Source organism: Ovis canadensis, chromosome 9, assembly GCF_042477335.2.
Source record: "Ovis canadensis isolate MfBH-ARS-UI-01 breed Bighorn chromosome 9, ARS-UI_OviCan_v2, whole genome shotgun sequence".
Lineage (NCBI taxonomy): Eukaryota > Metazoa > Chordata > Mammalia > Artiodactyla > Bovidae > Ovis > Ovis canadensis.
In genome coordinates this window covers 26329219-26347116 of record NC_091253.1, presented here as the reverse complement: position 1 = coordinate 26347116, position 17898 = coordinate 26329219, and the positions used below count along the sequence as shown (strand labels likewise).

Genomic DNA, 17898 nt, shown 5'->3' with positions numbered 1-17898 from the left:
TTAGCCCAAAAGGGTCAAATGACTGGTGCTACGTACCATGTTTTCAACTCGGAGCTCAAACGGCATTGGGTTATACACCATCAGCTGAACTTCACACACATCTCCTTGAACCCACTGGAAATCTAGAAACACACACACAAAGCAATCCGTGTGTTAGCTGGTGCTTCTGCATGCTTCCCGTGGCTTCAGATCACGCCTCTGGCCATTTCCCAATGAAGCAGGGGCATTATGACCACCTTGAGAGACACAGTTTAAACCTACGCTGCTGCTAGCTTTCTCCAAAGCCGAGCCCGTTGTCACTGCCACCTGGATGGCCTGTGACTGACGCTTCTCTTGCTTGGAGCCAAAAGCAGCTTCATGAACCTGGAAGTAACCAGACGGCACAGCTCCTGGTGGAGAGCCACCACTCGTCACATAGACCTTCTCAGGCCCGAGGCTGGCGCTCAGGGAGACGGCACCGTGGTCAACTCTAAGTGGCACAGAGCGTGGTTCTCTTTCCGTCCTGAAGTCTGTGAGAGAAGATGGTGGCGCCTCCTCCCTGACCACACCCAGGCCAGCTGCAGTTCCACATGTACAGGAGGCAGAATTCTGAGATGACCCCCAATCCCTGGTGTATATGCTGTGTAATCCTCTTTCCCAAGTGTGAACATAAGGATTGGTTATTTTCTGTAACAAAGGGGGAGGAGGTTTTCATATGTGATGTGGGGCCCCAAGCCTTCAAAGCAGTGGGCTTTGAGTTAACCCCAAGGGAGATTATCCCAGGAGGACCTGGTCTTCTCCAAAGAGCCCTGGAAGGGAACCTGCTCACCCTGAGTGAGAAGACTCAACACGTGAGCAGGTGTGTGGAGGAGGCCAGGTGGCCAGGGTCTGAGAGCAGCTGCGATGAGCTGAAACTGGTCCAGGTGACACCCAGCAGTGGACAGGGACCTCAGCCCCACAATCCTTGGTTCCTTGGGGAACCAAGAACCCGAGGGAGGTGAGAAACAGACCCTGCCTAGTCGAGCCTCCCGATGAGAACACAGCCCCATCTGAGACCTGGACCTCAGCCTGCAACCCTGAGCAGAGGCCCACACTAACACAGGCTGCACTCATGACGCTAACAGTGAGAAAAATACATTTGTGTTCTTTAAGCCACGAAGTCAGTGGTCATCTGTTGTGCAGTCCCCACCCCCGCTCCACTGCCCTCTCCTCCTTTGAGATACTCCACTGGGCAATTCAGAAGGGACCTGAGCACCAAGCGAGGTGCAGGGCAGGAGCCACTGGCCAGCCCTCGGAAGGCTGTCTGACTCCGCATCATGCCCTGGTGAGGGAGGTACCACAATCCCATGTTACAAGGCAGGGACCAAGGTCCAAGCAGGTTAACAAATGCGCTGGGAATCACAAAGCCAGCAAGTGGTGTGGCAGGGATTCAAGCCAGGTCTCTGAACTCAGAGAAGTGTCTAGAACGGACAGTGGTGGATAAAGGGCTTCTCCTAGAGCAGACACTAAGATTTACTGACCAGCATTCTTCAGCTTCATAGGCTTTCATAAAGACACCATTTTCCCCCAAACACTTTGCACCAGGCCCTCGCACAGAGACTAAGGCAGGCTGCACCAAGCCTGTGGCATCTGAACCTGCACGCAGTGAAGAAGCAGCCCACCAGGTGAGCTGGCTCTTAAAATGCTTGTGCAAGCAGGTGCCCGTATGCAGTCTTAACAACACGGCGCAGTGGTCAGCAGGGCACAGGTCATCCTCACTCACCAAGAAGGACATGGTAGGCTGAACCATCCATCATCCACGGCCCTGACCAATGAGGCCGCCGGGCCCGCCTCCCGTCTGCCTGGCCCCCAAGCCTTGGCTGCTGTTCCCCGCTGGCTCCAGGAACCCAGCCCTCCTCACCCGCCTCAGGTTGGGAACTCCTGCTGCAGGGCACAGGGCCCCCAGCCCGCCTTCAGCAGCACCCCGAGCACATCACTGCCTCCGCGGTCAGCGCCCAGCCCTCCCTCACAGCCGAGGAAAACGGCGTTTGTTTTAACAGGCTGCTGCCTGAGAGTGAGGGAGCTGTTTGTCTTCTCTGTCACGGTCAAATGACCATCATTTTAAAATTCATTTTCCTGGGGTGCTGAAAGGAATCGTCTATACTCGCACAGTCAGAGTCGCTAAAGGTAAACCTGGGATAAATCTTTATTACAGGAACAGTTATTAATGTCTGACAAGAGATCATCTCCTCCCTGGGTCTTGGCGTGCCTCCACAGTCTGTCCCGGAAACCTCGGGAAGGGCCAGCACTGGAGGCTATTACCCAGCCCTGTCTCAGGGCCCCCCACAGTGCTACACGGCCCCCAGGCAGGTCTTAGCTGTGGACTAACAGCGTCTTTCGGGGGCTTCTGTCGACAAGCTCATCTCTTTCCACCACGCTGGCTGGACCCATCTGGCAGGGGGCACTCCTGATTTCTCACTGTCCCCCCAGCACCTTGGACAGCGCACATGACGCTGCTCAGAGCCTTGCGTGAACAGCGCCGCCGGGTACCGTTGGGGTAGCATCTCCCTCGAGCCCTGAGGAGCCCGTGCAGTGGGCGTCTAGCGCCCCCTTCCCGCAGAGAGCGCAACTGCAGCCCGGGGAGGCCATGGGACAGTTCCCGCCTGTCCATCCTCCCAGGCAGCTGCGGACCCCGGCACGAAGCCCGGCCACGCCAAGTCCTGGCACAAAACCCTTCACCTCTCTGCACTCACACTCAGGACATGCGCACCCATCACCGCGCAGGGAGTTTAGAAGGAAAGACTGGTAAATTACTCCACGTTAGCGCAGAAAATGGTCCCAGGAGCAGCCCCCAGCGTTTCTTCCCCTCTAATACTCTGTGTCCTTGCTGTGATAACTCCCCCCAATTACACACAGAGATTCATAGAGATGGGGATTCTGGGTTAAAGACATGTGATTCTTCAAACCTGCAGGCAGGTACTCGCTGCTGAGTCTACTGCCAGAAAGATATTAGAAGCCACAGAATATAAATTACACTTGCCTACCCATGGGTCTCCAACAAATAACATGCATTTTGGCTGAAGTTTCTGTTACATCCCGGAAAAAAATCCTGCACCATCCACTGAATTTATCCCCAGCTCAGAGTAAGTTCTCACTGTCTTCGAGGAAAAAAGTCCCTGGGAATTCCCTGGCAGTCCACTGGTTAAGACGCCACAGTCCCATTGCCAGCGGTGTGGGTTCACTCCCTGGTCAGGGAACTGAGATCCCATGAGCCACGCAGCGCGGCCAAAAAATAAAGATAAAGGAAAATGTCTCTGGGCTTTGAGTCATAAACATGGACAAAGCCTGAGCTCTGCCACTTAACTTCCTTCCTGACCTAGGGCAACAATTTACATTCACTCAGCCTTAATTTTCCCATCGATGAACTGGGAGCATGACACCTGCATCACTGGATGGAGTAAAAACCCTCTGCAGCAAGTACAGAGGACTCTTTTCATAAAAGGAAGCCTCAGCAGTTTCTAAAGGTCAGAGAGGAAGGAAGAGGAAACGCCAGTGTCAAGGGTTGGGACCTTGCAGCCATATGGTGCCCGACTCAGGGGGACCCACATTCTGTTTAGGGCCTTCTCTGTCTCCAAAGTCTTCCTAATGTTTGAGCAAAGGGGCCCCACGTTTTCCTTCTGCATGAAGCCCCACAGATCATGCTGCTGGTCCTGAGAAGGAGTCTCACATCTCCAGTCCCCCAGATCACCTCTAAAAGCTTCTGTACACAAAATGGGTGAAAGTTTCCTAAAACGTCCTTTAGGGAGAAAACTTACCATCAACCCTAATGAGACCCAATATCAATAACCTCAGATATACAGATGGCCCCACCCTTACGGCAGAAAACAAAGAGGAACTGAAGAGCCTCTTGATGAAAGTGAAAGAGGAGAGTGAAAAGTCTGGCTTAAAACTCAACATTCAGAAAACTATGACCATGGCATTGGCCCATCACTTCATGGCAAATAGATGGGCAAACAGTGGAACCAGTGAGAGACTTTATTTTCTTGGGCTCCAAAATCACTGCAGATGGTGACTGCAGCCATGAAATTAAAAGACGCTTGGTCCTTGGAAGAAAAGCTATGAGCAACCTAGACAGCATATTAAAAAGCAGAGACATTACTTTGTCAACAAAGGTCCATCTAGTCAAGGCTATGGTTTTTCCAGTGGTCATGTATGGATGTGAGAGATGGATCATCAAGAAAGCTGAGCGCTGAAGAATTGATGCTTTTGAACTGTGGTGTTGGAGAAGATTCTTGAGAGTCCCTTGGACTGCAAGGAGATCCAACCAGTCCATCCTAAAGGAAATCAGTCCTGAATATTCATTCGAAGGACTGGTACTGAAGTTGAAATGCCAATACTTTGGCCACCTAATGTGAAGAACTGACTCACTAGAAAAGACCCTGATGCTGGGAAAGACTGAAGGCAGGAGAAGGGGACGACAGAGGCTAAGATGGTTGGATAGCATGACTGACTCGATGGATGTTTGAGTAGGCTCTGGGAGTTGGTGATGGACAAGGAAGCCTGGCATACTGCAGTCCATGGGGTCACAAAGAGTCGGACACGCCTGAGTGACTGAACTGAACTGAACTAGACCCAAAAAGAGCAGCCAGACTCCTACAATGTCCAGGAGACAAACCTTGTTAACTCTGCAATGATGGGCCCAGATCCACCTGGGGGGAAGGGGCCCGGAAGGTGGCCTGCCCACCATCAAGAGACCCCTGAGACTCCGATGCAAACAGGACCCAAGCCCCCCACCTCCAAGAGATCAAAGGAGGCGTCCCCTGGCAGATGGGCACTGCTCGCTGGCATGTGCTGGAGACGCCCAGGACCAGTTCCACCACCGCTCAACCACGAGGTCCACCCACCCCCTGCTCCCAGCCTCTCTGGCATCTTCTCCAGAGCAGAGGAGCAGTCAGGAGGCCAGGGCTGTCTCTCAGAATCACAGACCAGAACTAGAACGTCATCACAAGTGCCCGCTGGGTGGGGCCCTGCTCCCCTAAGAGCCAGGAGACTGCTGCAGTCGGTCATTTACCCAGAGCAGAGCCCTGAGACTGGAGCAAGAGGTCACGTTCAAAACACAGCAAGCGGTCGTGTGGCTGGGGCCGCGGAGCAGGGCCGGACAGGCGGGAGGAGGTGAGCGGGAAGGCAGACAGCGCGCGGCAGGCGGGCTCAGCTCTGCATGTGGGTGGTGGCTGAGTGCACTCGGACTGCTATATCCTGGGGGGAGCCTCGAGAAGCCAGGACGCCTTCTCTCACGCCAGGGGTGTAAAAATGAAAGGAGGAAAAAAGGAAGACAGAGGAGAAGCCAGCACTGAGCTGCACAAGCTTTGCAGGTCTTCCACTGAAACGTCTCAGACAGAGTCAGCAACGACCAACCAGTGACCTGCCTCTCAGCCCTGCAGCTTTGTCACTGCGACTCACAGGGCCCACAATCCCCAAGAGTGCAGGGTCCGAGGAGGGGGAGCGGCGAGGAATGAGGCCTGCTGCACGGCCAGCTTGGGGGAGGACACGGAGGCACAGGGTGGCACAGGGGAGCTCTGGGGGCCACGGGGACAGGAAAGTGAGGGGGCCGTGTCCTGGAACACGGCAGGGGGCTGAGCGCACAGAGAAGCCCGTGAGGGGTCCTCAGCAATGAGTGGTCCTGCCCCGCCCAGCCCCAAGACACAATGTCACAGTGCCCTGCTGAGGCACCAGGCCTCTCAGGAGAGGCAACGATCGCCAGCGAGACACAAAACGAGCACTGCCAGCCTTCAAACAGGACAGTGATGGGACACCCTTATGCCCATTCAGTTCTGAACAAAGATGACCTTTAATCTCCTTGGATGATTCAGAAGTCACTCCAGGCTTGGAAAAGCACCCTGGTCTCCAAGTACCTCTCCTCTGTAATTGATCTAAGTCTCGAATAACAGAAGTCTTCTGGTTTCTAGAACTTTCACAAAACCTCCTTTTATGAACTAGATACTAAAAAGGCAGACCTATAGGCAGTAGTCAGACAAAGCCAGCAAACGGCATACACCTGAGTGAGGGTCTATCCCACAGGCTCACATGAACCGCGTCAAGTCTCACGAGCTCAAGTCCAGACAAGCCTCCGGGTATCAGGCGGCCAAACACGGCCCGGGAGCTCGGCGGCCCGGCCTACCTATCTTCTTGCTGCGCTCCTCCCCGCGGCTGTGGGCGATGATCGGGGAGTAGATGAAGGGGCTCTTGGCCGACACGTTTTGGCCCAGTAAGCTCTTCATCTTCTGCGGCCGGAGGCTGGCAGGAAGGTTCAGCAGTTTCACACACCTGTTGTTTCAAAGGGAACAAAAATACTTCAACTGCCTTGTTAGCTTGGCTTCAGCGTAAATACGACCAAATATCTGGTGTTATACGGACAGTAAATCAAACAGCAGATAAGCTGAGGGGAGGAAAAGCACTCAGCTCTGCAGGACAAGCTCAACTGGCCCCCACCCACCAGACAGTCCCAGGAGAGAGGATGTCTGTGGGCAGACAGAGCCTGCCCCTCGGCCTGCTCCATCGGGACGGCAGCACCCGCCAGCCGTGGGCCTGCCTTCCCTGCGCTGAGGCTCCTGGGCTGTAACACAAACCACTGGGGATACGGGGAGGCGCAGTGGGCACCATGCCCACAGCTCTGCAGAAGCTGGTTCCCTCCTTCCTGATGGGCAGGCCCGCAGCAAACAGAGGTGCAGACCCAGGCCATCTGGAGGAGCCACGGGCGAAGGGCAGCAGCCCCGTTGCCTCTGTTTACCTGCGCGTCCAGTTCTGCATTTGCACGGCCTGCGCCTCACTAAGCCGCTTTTCCAGCTGTGGATGTCTGCTAGTGATGCCAGTCAGCCTGGACTGAAGGCCCACGGTCCACAGAGCCAGACCTCAGGCCTGTGCCCACTGTCGCCCACGCGCCATCCCAACTAAACCTCATCCCCTCCCGAGCTGTGGTACTATCACCATCACCTCCAAGTCCTCAACGAGGAACTGACACAGGAGAGAGGAAGCATGCTGACCAACCCCACAGCTGGAAACGGGCCAGCCGGACACAGCATGTCCTCCAGCTCCAGCACTGTGACCGCCCCTGGGAGGGACAGCGGGGCGAGACAGCGGTCAGGGCCTGGAGTGAGACTGAAGGCACGGTGAGGGGCAGAGGGTGGGTCAGAAGGCTGGGGGCCACTGAGCCCCTCCCCACCCACAGCCCCTCTGCAGGAGGAAAGGCTGGAGGGTCGGGAGGGGAAGCAGTGCAGGTCCCTCGGAGACAAAGCACCCCCAGCGGTGCCCCGCCTCCTCCTCAAGGCAGTCCTGGGGGCTGGACATGGAGCAGACGGATGCGCCCAATCGCTGAGTGACCTCGGGGAGGTCAGCCACCCTGGAAAGCTACCTGCCCGATCTGCATCGGACACCACGTGAAGGAGACGTCAACCTGGGCCGTGCTAAGGGCTGATCTCTGAGACTCTAGGGGCCATGTTTCTGCCACGGCACAGGCTAATCTGTGCTGACTACATATATATGTCTGTGTGTGTGTGTCTATAAACTAGAGACTGCCTCAGGGAATCCACGACATCACGCCTTTCTCAGCTCTCCCGGCCTCCACTGCGACCCTTTCCTGCACATGAGCAGCCCCACCGCTCCCGGCCACCCCTGACGGCTCCTGAGCCTGGCCCTGGGGAGGGCCAGGTCACACGTGTGATCCTCACCTGTTCCCACCATGACCCGAGCAGAGGTGGTGCTCACCCGCCACAGCTCAAGAAAGGACTCTGTCCTGCACTTTCTCTGCCTCCTTGTCTTTGCAAGCCCCTTCGGCATGCTTTTCTCGTACAGGATCAGAATCGCTCAGTTTTCTGTTTGTTTGGCCGTGAGCTTTCTGAGGACAGGGCACCCAGGGCCTCATTTGTCTCAAGTCCAGCGCTGGTGCAACACGCCAATGCGGACCTCTCAGTGAATGTTGAATGAATAAGCTCCCAAAAGCTGGATTTCCAACTCAGCTTCCAAATCTTTCAAAGCCGTATCCTCAGGGCTAAGCAGTTTATCACCAACAGCGGCAAATCCCAGCCCTCTGTGCACAAAGGACCCGGCTGTGCTGTGCTGGGCGAGACGGCAAGTCCTCACGCTGGCAACTGATGAGCGTCTCACACCCACTGCATCCAGCCCGGGGGAGACGCACCTGCAACAGCCGCAGACCTGAACACAGTGAAGGGTCCACCAGCTGGGCAACAGCAAGGAGGGCTTCACCCCTGGACCTCAAGCCTCTCACTCGAAATAGGAAAGATGATCAGTACCTGAGGACGCCGTCCAGGAGGTCCTGTGGACGTGCCCCACCCCCGCCCCGGCTCCGTGCTTTGTGGAGGAGGGACAGCCTAGGGTAGGATCCCGGCCTCGCCCTCCCCTCACTCCTCCTAAGGGAGAGGGCAGATCTGGCAGGAGAACCAGCATGTGCGCTGCTCAGGCCCTTCTCCTGTGGCCTGCCTGCCGAGCGAGGGCACGGATTCTGCCTGGCTCTCAGTGAGACGGGATGGGGCCGGCCCCAGGGCTCTGCCAGAGGCTGGGGAACATCTGGGCGGCCCTGAGTCACACAGGGCACGGGCTCCACCTTCCACCTGAGACAGATGTTTCTTTCTGCTGATTCCAAACTCGGGCAGAGAAGGGGGAGTGGTCTAAAGCAGAGATCTTCAAACCTTCACTGTGAAAACTGAGTTGATACGCATGGCAACTCCCTCCAGTATTCTTGCCTGGGAAATCCCACAGACAGAGGAGCCTGGTGGGCTACAGTCCATGGGGTTGCAAAGAGCTGGACACGACTGAACGACCAAACAACAAAACAAAGCACCTATGACAGCACCTGACACACGGCAGGTGCACAAAAGCCCTTCTCTTCCCTCCCTAAAACAGCACGCGTCTACAGGCACCGAGAGCCGAGTCCCTGCGCAAAGGACAACACCCGCGGGCAGAGGCACGGGAACGAAGCGCCAGGCCCAGCGATGCTGCAAGCACCCTGCTGAACTCTGGACCGGCACCATCGACTCATGTCTGTGTGCGCTCATCAATAAAACGACACCATCTCCTCTCAGCACAAATAGCTTTCTACTCGGTGCCACTATCACCGCCTAAAAACAAGGTGTCACCTGTCATCCTAGTAATCATCGACTCAAAGCACAGAAACCTCAGATCACATAAAAGGCTTTTAAAGACTGCAGAGGGATTCTGAGGGCATGGTCAGACAGAAAAGAAACCCAACAAGTCAGCCATGGCATTCATTCATAACTCAAAGTCCAGCATCAAATGTCTGCCCATAAAACGTACCCAGAAAAAGTCACTCAAGGTACCTGACCTAAAGCATAGCTCATTCAGCATAAATTGCTGTGAAACTAATATCATTGTGTTTGGTCTATGGAGCTGCCAACAGTAAAGCAGAAGTCCAGGGATGACGTTTCCAGAACAAGAATTATTTTTAGGGATTCCGTTTGGAAACGTTCGGCATTTTAAAAGCTGATACCTCAGGATACTGTGGCTAATAAGGACAATGCAAAGCAGAGGACACTCATTAGGAAAGTGACAGAAAATATGTTGGTAAGAAAGCCATGGGACAAATCCGCTTACCTTTGCTCTCGGTTTTCAATTCCTCAACCTTATTTACAGGGTAGACATACCCAAGAACCTCCTGGCTATCTCTGCACAGATGGGCAACAGTCAAAGCTGCCCAAGTTGGGTGATGGGGCCCACAGGGCTGGGGCAGAGCTCCCCATGGGGAGGGAGGGCAACACAGTAGCCATGGTAACCAGTAGGGGAACTGACCAAATGAGCAACCAGACTGAGGTGTTCCCCCAGTCTGAGAAGGGCTTACAGATACTAGAAGGACCCCTAAGGTGCTGGGTGGAATTGGAGCTTTAGGTGTCAGTATGATCTGTTTCCAGTACACAGAAACACGCAGGAATAGCCATGGGCATGAACATGCAGTGAGTAATGTGTGTCTATAAATAGATGCCGCCTAGCTCTGTCCACTGGGAGCAGCAGCAACCCAACAGTGAGGCGCACACACAGCACCCAGATCTTAACTCCAACTCCATCCAAGGGAAGCAGGGCTCTGGCAGGAAACGGCCAGTGCAGGACTAGGGTAGGGACTCAGAGCTGAGTTCATGACCCAGCAGAAGTGCCAGAGAGCAGGGGCGTCAGTGGAGGCTCCCAGGAGAAGGAAGCTTTATCTTCCCTCCATAGGCAGCACCTTCTCTTCTCCCAGCCACTGCAGGACAGGGAGCCACAGCTGCCAGCCTGACGCTACCAAGAACCTGAGACTGAAGCCTGGCTGCAGAGGGCAGAGCTGAGAGGGCAGAGAGGCAGGTGCTGGTGAGACTGTCTGACACCTGGCTCCAGCCCTGCCTGAATCCCTCTCCTGGATTCTGTAGGTATATGTGCCATAAACCCCCCTGTGTCTAAGACAATCTGGGTCAGATGTTCTAAGGACTGCTTACGAAGAATCCTGATGGCTGGATCTGTTCATGTGCTCAACACACAAGAGCACCTAAGGGCTGCAAAACAAAGGTCTCTCCAGGAGCTCACAGACAGAGCAAAGGTGTATAATCACACTCCATAAACGAAAAGGAAGAAAGACATGGAAGATGCTCCTGGCCAGCTAACCCAGCACCACTCTGTCCCCTTCTCCCTTCCCCACCTGCATTACAGAGATTGGGAGAGTTAAACCCTATGTCCTCGACCTCTCTTACAACCAGCAGTGGCCAGGAGATGCATTCCTGGTCAAGGAGACTGGGGAAGAAGTCCACTTGTGAGCCTGTCAAGATCATTTTTGCTATGCTAGTAAACAAAAGATAGGTGCCCTGGCCCTGGCCCTTCTTCCTTTATCCTATCCTGGATGTAGATATATCATCTGGAGCTGCAGCAGCCGTTTGATCATCATGAGGTAAAGACAGCATTACAGAGAAGCCACCTGTTTCCAACTTTTTAATAAAAAAAATAAATAACCTCTTATTTGCTATCCACTACTAGATTTTCTACTCTTTGCCACTGAAACAATTGGTAATTATCCAGAAGGTGTAATTATTTCTATCTGGGGGGCTCAGGGAAAAGGTTTTACGGAAGAAATAATCTTTAACTAAATCTTGGAAGATGACTGAATACCGCCAGCCAGAGTAAGGGAGGGAAAGGCCCTGTGAGCAGGAGGCGGAGCTGAGCACAGAAATGAAACCCACCATACAATCGGCCTGCTCAGCGTTTCCATGAGGGTGTATGGGGCTGGGGGTCCGCGGGAACAAGGAAGGGCTTGCAGCCAGCTGGGAGAAAGAGCAGCCACGGACAGTCCTGTGAGCCCTGCAAAGCAAGGGAGTGGAGGCGCTCCCGGGCCTGTGTGCAGGGGTGCACACTCCACCAGACACGGCTAGGCGCCACGAGGCCCGGTCTGTCTCCATCAAGCAGAGAGGCCACGGCTTGGCTGCGGAACCAGGCAGACACAGGCTGGAGCGGCTCTGCCGGTGGAAAGGCACATGGCGATGGCCGTTCTGTGATGGCTCCGGTCTGACTCTCATCTATGAAACACGCTTCACAGGCGGCAGCTGAGACTTCATGAGACGACGGACCAAATGCACAGGCAGCCACAAACGGGGACCCTTCTGCAGATCTACACCCCTGCTCAGAAGAAAGCAGGCGCCAGGAGCGAGCCCGCCTCCCGCGCCCCGGCCAGCGTGTCCTACCTGACGATGGGCAGCTTGGTGAAGGGCACTGGGGGCAGCGTGAGCCCGTCTGGGAGGGTGAGGAGTTCCATGGTCCCGGGACACTTGGAGGTATAGTTCTCCAGGCTCTGTGTCACATCCTTTTTTTCTGATGAGAAAATAAAAATAAAGGTTACCTAAACCAAAGAAAAAGGAGGGGAGGGTGATTTTTTTTTTTTGCTCTATTTTTTTGAGCAAAAATAAAATTCTTAACCCAATACTTGACAGTCCAATAAGTCCAATCTTCTGACAGAAATAAAGGGGCAGTGACCACAGGAGACAAAAAGAATCCAGAAGTTTCATTCAATTTGTTTAAATAATCACTGGTGGCTGCCCCACATAAGGGTCTGTGGATAAAAAGGAAATTAAGCTACCATCTCCTAGGAGATTTCATTTTCCAAGAGAATAAAACCTTATCAAATTTCAAGAAAGTCGATGGGCGGGCAGGCAGGACTAGAGAATTGGTACATTTTATTACTTAACAAATATTTTTCCAGCAATTACTAGGTACCAAGCAAAATGCCAGGGCCTATCCCCAAGGAGTGCACAGTCCATCTGTATAACAGATATTTAAGCAAATAATTACAAATCAATATTTTTATTTAAAAGTAAAGCTTTGTGAGATAAGCTTTGTGGTTTTCTCCACCTCACCCCCATGCCTCTCACTCGGAGGGAGGAGGGGAGGATGTAGGTAATAGCAAAAGTTTGCTTGTCACCCACAAGGGGCTCTAGACACAAGCTCACAGACTCTGTGACACCCCGGAGCTTGAGAGTGCTTCCTGCTGGAAAACCCATGGTAACTCGGGAAGGCAGGCATCGCTGTGCCCATTTTGCAAATGAGAAAACTGAGCCCAAATGAAGGGAAAGGCCATGTCAAGAATCCCAAGTCTGGGCCTTCCCTGGTAGCTCAGTGGTAAAGAGTCTGCTGGCCAATTCAGGCGACACGGGCTTGATTTCTGGATTGGGAAGACTCCACATGCCTCAGAGCAACTGAGCCCGTGCACCGCAACTCCTGAGCCTGTGCTCCAGAGCCTGGGCACCGCCACTACCGAGCCCACAGCCTGAGAGCCCTGTTCTGCCACGAGAGAAGCCACCGCAAAGAGAAGCCTGCACACAGCAAACAGAGAGCAGGCCCCACTCGCCACAACTGGAGAAAAGCTTGAGCTGCAACAAAGACTCAGAAGAGCCAAAAATAAAGAAATACATAAATAAAATTATATTTTTTAAAAAATCCCGTGTTTGCCCCTCAGCCTCTGGCATCCTCACTCCAGCACTGTTTAGAAGAGCGAAGGCGTCGGGATCAGAGGTCCACGCCCACCTGCTTCCTGTCCCGGCGGGCAGGGAGGGTGGAGGACTCGGGGGTAACAGGGGAGCACAGCGCAGGGGAGGGGATTCGGGCTGGGCAGTGAGGCCGGGTTCCAGGACTCGGTCTGGTTCCTCCCCGACTGTGGGGTGACCACCTGAGCGGGAGCCCTGTCCTGCCATCTGCAGAATGACCGAGAGGGAAATGAGATAACGGATTACGAACAGAGGCTGGTGGACGCAAGGCCATGTGCGGAGGGACACTGACACTGTCGCCACCGTCACGGGGCCTGTGGGCACGGGAGGCTGGCACGGAGTGCACGGGGCCGCACAGGGAGGCCACGAGCTCCCGGACCACAGACTGCACGAAACAACAGCCAGGCGGGGACGGCCCGGTTCTCAGGCATGTGCATTAGTGGGTTAAGGGGTTTTCTGAATCTAAGCGTCATTCCTTAGGGAGCAGGAAGACAGGAAAGCAACCAGAATCAGTCTGGATATAATACAGTAATGCCAATTTGCAGCACAAACAAAATTCTTGAAACAATCAAATCATCTTCAATTTACAGGCAGTAAATCTCCCAAGACAGCGTACTGAAAAGCAGAGACATCATTTTACCAACAGAAGTCCATGTAGTCAAAGCTATGGTTTTTCCAGTAGTCATGTACATACGTGAGAGTTGGACCATAAAGAAGGCTGAGCACTGAAGAACTAATGCTTTTGAACAGTGGTGTTGCAGAAGACTCTTGAGAGTCCCTTGGACTGCCAACCAGTCAATAAAGGAAATCAGTCCTGAATATTCACTGGAGGGCACTGATGCTGAAGCTGAAGCTCCAGCACTTTGGCCACTTGATGTAAAAAGCCAACTCACTGGAAAAGACCTTGATGCTGGGGAAGACTGAGGGCAGGAGGAGAAGGGGGCGACAGGATGAGACAGTTGGATGGCATCACCGACTCGATGGACAGAAGTCTGAGCAAACTCCGGGATGGAGTGAAGGACAGGGAACCCTGGCCTGCTGCAGTCCATGGGGTCGCAAAGAGTTGGACATGACTTGGCAACTGAACAACAACAAAATCTCCCAAAGGGCTCCCACTGAGAGAACTTAAGTGACCTAACTTGCATTACGTTGGGCAGAGCACTCATGGGTTAGGCACCTGATTACGTGGAGCTATGCTCTCCCAGTAAGCCCTGCTGAAATGAAGACAGGGATGAGCCTGTGAGGGACGCTCAATGCCTCCTGCAAGGTTACCCAAGGAGGAATGGTACCCAGCTGTCCTGCTGGCCGGCTGCAGTTAACAGGACAGACATGGTGGGGACGTGCACAGCCGTGGGCCTCACTGCAGGGTCTCTGGCTGGGAACCTCCCCTGTCTGTGTCTTAGCCTCTCCTTTTGGGCACTTCTCCCGGGCAGGATTTCCCACGTTGGGGTATCAGGCCGGCTGTGGAAGCCAGGTAAAGGGTGAACACATGCTCACTTATTTCCCTCAGTCTTAACAGACCCCTGCTCTCCAGCCGAGCCCATGACTCCAGCCACATGTGTTTGCCTTCTCCTCCACCAGGGGAAATCCTAATGTTCTCTAGAGATGACAGACGGGCAGCCACCTGCCTCTGGAGCAGAACAGGGGCTACAGGGACACAACCAACTCATGAGCTGCTTTCCAGCCAACTCTCCCAGAAGTGATCTGCACTGGTAAGGCAACACGGCTGCAGCAGGGACAACAGGGCTGGCTTCCAGGAGCACGGACTGTCAAACAACTTCATGTGCATCTGCACTGGGGCCTCCTCGGGGACACAGGGTTCCTCAGAGACACGTGACATCTGCTGTAGAAACTTCACAACTGACCACAGAGGATGAACACATGGTTGCTGGGCAGAAAAGGAGGCTTCGTGTCCAGGGGAAGAAATGTAGAAACCCTCAGAGATGGAAGATGACAGAGCAAGCTCTGCACATCTGCTGCAGGCAGCCTGCGCGTGCACGGCACGGTCCACGGGGCCAGCGCTGTGCTTCGCACAAAGCGCTAGGAAACACCTGCGTCATTAGGACGATTCCATGCACTGAGCACATGCTTTTGGCCAGATCCCACCCTAGGCCCCTCAGAGGTGAGGCCCTGGGGTTTACAGCAGAACTCCAAAGCCTCTCCATCCAAAACAGGCATGCAACACCCTCCCACAAAGTTCCTGCCCTGGAGGGAGGGTCTGGGCATCATCATCTCCTTTTGAAAGGTGATCAAAATGAACTCAGGGTCAGTCTAGGAAATTCGATTGTGGATTGGTGTTAAATGCTATCAAAAATAATCATTAATATTGGGGTATAACATTAACATTGTGATTCTATTAGAAAATGTCCGGTTTTTTTTAGCAATGCATACTAAAGCATGAAGGTGTGAAATGGAATGATGCCTCTGGGATTTTTCTTCAAAATAATTCAACAAATAGGAAAAGTCAGAGATGAAGAAAGTGAAAGTCGCTCAGTTGTGTCTGACTCTTTGTGACCCCCATGGACCATACAGTCCATGGAATTCTCCAGGCCAGAATACTGGAGTGGGTAGCCGTCCCTTCTCCAGGGATCTTCCCAACCCAGGGATCGAACACAGGTCTCCTGCATTGTGAGCAGATTCTTTACCAGCTGAGCCACCAGGGAAGCCCAGAGAAGAAGTAAATATATAAAAATCTTGATACTTTAGAATCTGGGTGACTGTTACATGGGAATTCATTTTATTGTTCTTTACACTACTATGTTGAAATTCTTTCATGGTAAAAATATTTAACGAGCTTGATGCAGTGAAATGATTTGCTCCAGGTCATACAGACAGGAACAGAGTTGAGATTCAACCCCAGTTGGCTGAGTCTTCCTGTCCCCACAGATCAGGCCTGACGACAGAGACCCAGTGTTACCGAAGCAAACACAGAAAGTCAAGGCCACGGTGGCTGCTCACCTCTGTTCCACATGCCAAGCTGGGAGGAAGCCTGGGATCAATCTGAACGTCCTCCTAACCACACGACAGGGCCACTGGGACAGGACAAATCCTTAATGAATGTCACTAAAAATCAACCATCTTAGCCTACACTGGCTGCCGTAACAAAGCACCATCGATCCTAACTTGAACAGTAAACATTTACTTCTCACAGTTCTGGACACTAGGAGGCCCGAGATCAAGGTGCCAGTTCCTGGTGTGCAGATGTCCACTTCTCACTGTGACCTCACCGGGCCTTTCCTTGGGTGCATGGGCACAAAGGGAGGAAGGGTCCCCCCTTGACCTAATCTAAACCAGTCACTCCCAAACACTGCTCCCCCACAACACCACCACCCTGGGAGTCAGGAGTGCAACGTGTGAGTCTGGAGCAGACACCAACATGCAGCAGCATCAGCGGGCCTTGCTCAGTTCCAACCAGAACATCCAATGATCACTTCGCCCAAACTGGAGCACCTGATACGCTTGAGAGCTTTTTCCATCCGAGAAACTGAAGAAATCATACAAACAGAACATTTTTAATAAAAGCCTAGTTATCACCTAACCAGACTGTTCCTTACAGGAGTAGAGGATACTCTCATCAAGACTTCTGGCCACAGGCCATTTGCCATTTCAGGACTCAACACTGACATGAAACCCAGCACATCGTGACTTCACACTTTGACAGTTCTGGTCTCTCCTAAGTAACAATCTGAGACAGCTGTGTGTGCATTAGGTCAGTTATGATACTATAAACAGGGAGAGAAGAGAAAGAAGTATTGGATTGGCCACAAAGTTCGTTCTGGTTCTTCCATAATACAGAAAATCAGTAAGATGTTATGGAAAAATTTTTTGGCCAAGCCAATGTATCTTTTCTTCCAAATCTGAACTAAGGAAACTGATGAAGGAAGGTGGGAGAGGGGGCGCATACAGAGCAAAAGCACAGACGTGGCCTGAAACTGTCTGAACGACGCTTTCAGGGTCGATGCCAGGGCCTCACGTGGCGCCAGCTCTGTTGTCTCTGCTGTGCCGACTCAGAAGCAGCCACAGACACGGAGGGGGCCTGCCAGCTTCCCCGGCAGCAACCATCACCAAGCGCTTCACCCCCTCCCACCGTGGCCAGGTGGTCACCTGACGCCCAGCACCCCACCACACTCTGACACCCACGCAAGGTGGTGCTAACAGGCTAACATCACAGCTTCTCTCCACTCACTCAGAAAACACCCTTAACGACAACTCTGGGCATTACTCGCCTTCTCTTCGGGTCATAAAGAGAAACATGATGGAGCGATGCCGAAGACCACTGTAGGACCCTCATGCGCTGCTGGAGGGATGTGAGACGGAGCAGCCGCTGCGGACAGCAGTGTGGGGCCCCCCAAACAGCTGAGCGCTGAGTTTCTACGGGATCCAGCAGCTCCACTCCAGGGACCCACCCAGAAGGAAGGACTCACAGGCGGGCACCTGCACACCATGCTCACAGCAGCACTGTTCACAGCTGCCCAGAAGCAGAAAGAACCCAAGGGTCTGTCTACGGGTGAACAAACACAGCGCGCTACGTGCATAAAACGGAGTGTGACTCAGCCTTATACAGGAGGGACACTCCGATCTGTGCTCCAGCAAAGACGCGCCTTAAGGACCACACGATGAGGGAAATAGGCCAGTCCCAGAAAGAAAAGTACACTATGATTCCACTTCAGAAGGTACCTAGAACGGTCAAACCCATAGACGGACAGCAGAGTAGGGGCTACCAGGAGCTGGTAGCAGGGACCGGAAATATTGTTTAGTGGGTCCAGGGCTACTGTTTGATAAAAAAGAAAAGTTCCAGAAGTAGCCAGTGGTGATGACTGCACAACAGGATGAATGCCCTCAACGCCAATGAATCATACACTCAGGGACTTCCCTGGGCGCCTACCAGCTGAGACTCCATGCTCTCAACGCAGGGGGC

General features: G+C 53.4%; 1 protein-coding gene across 7 annotated transcripts in view; it reads right to left on the bottom strand.

The window, feature by feature from the left end:
* The window catches only part of TRAPPC9 (trafficking protein particle complex subunit 9), a 387455-nt gene that overhangs the window by 299615 nt on the left and 69942 nt on the right, over positions 1-17898 (bottom strand). For all 7 annotated transcript variants that reach the window (XM_069600923.1, XM_069600926.1, XM_069600925.1 and 4 more), the window contains 3 exons: positions 11685-11811; positions 6137-6282; positions 37-122 (listed from right to left, as the gene is read on the bottom strand). In XM_069600923.1, coding sequence (XP_069457024.1) covers positions 37-122; positions 6137-6282; positions 11685-11811 — 359 coding nt within the window. The remainder of the gene's footprint in view (positions 1-36; positions 123-6136; positions 6283-11684; positions 11812-17898) is intronic.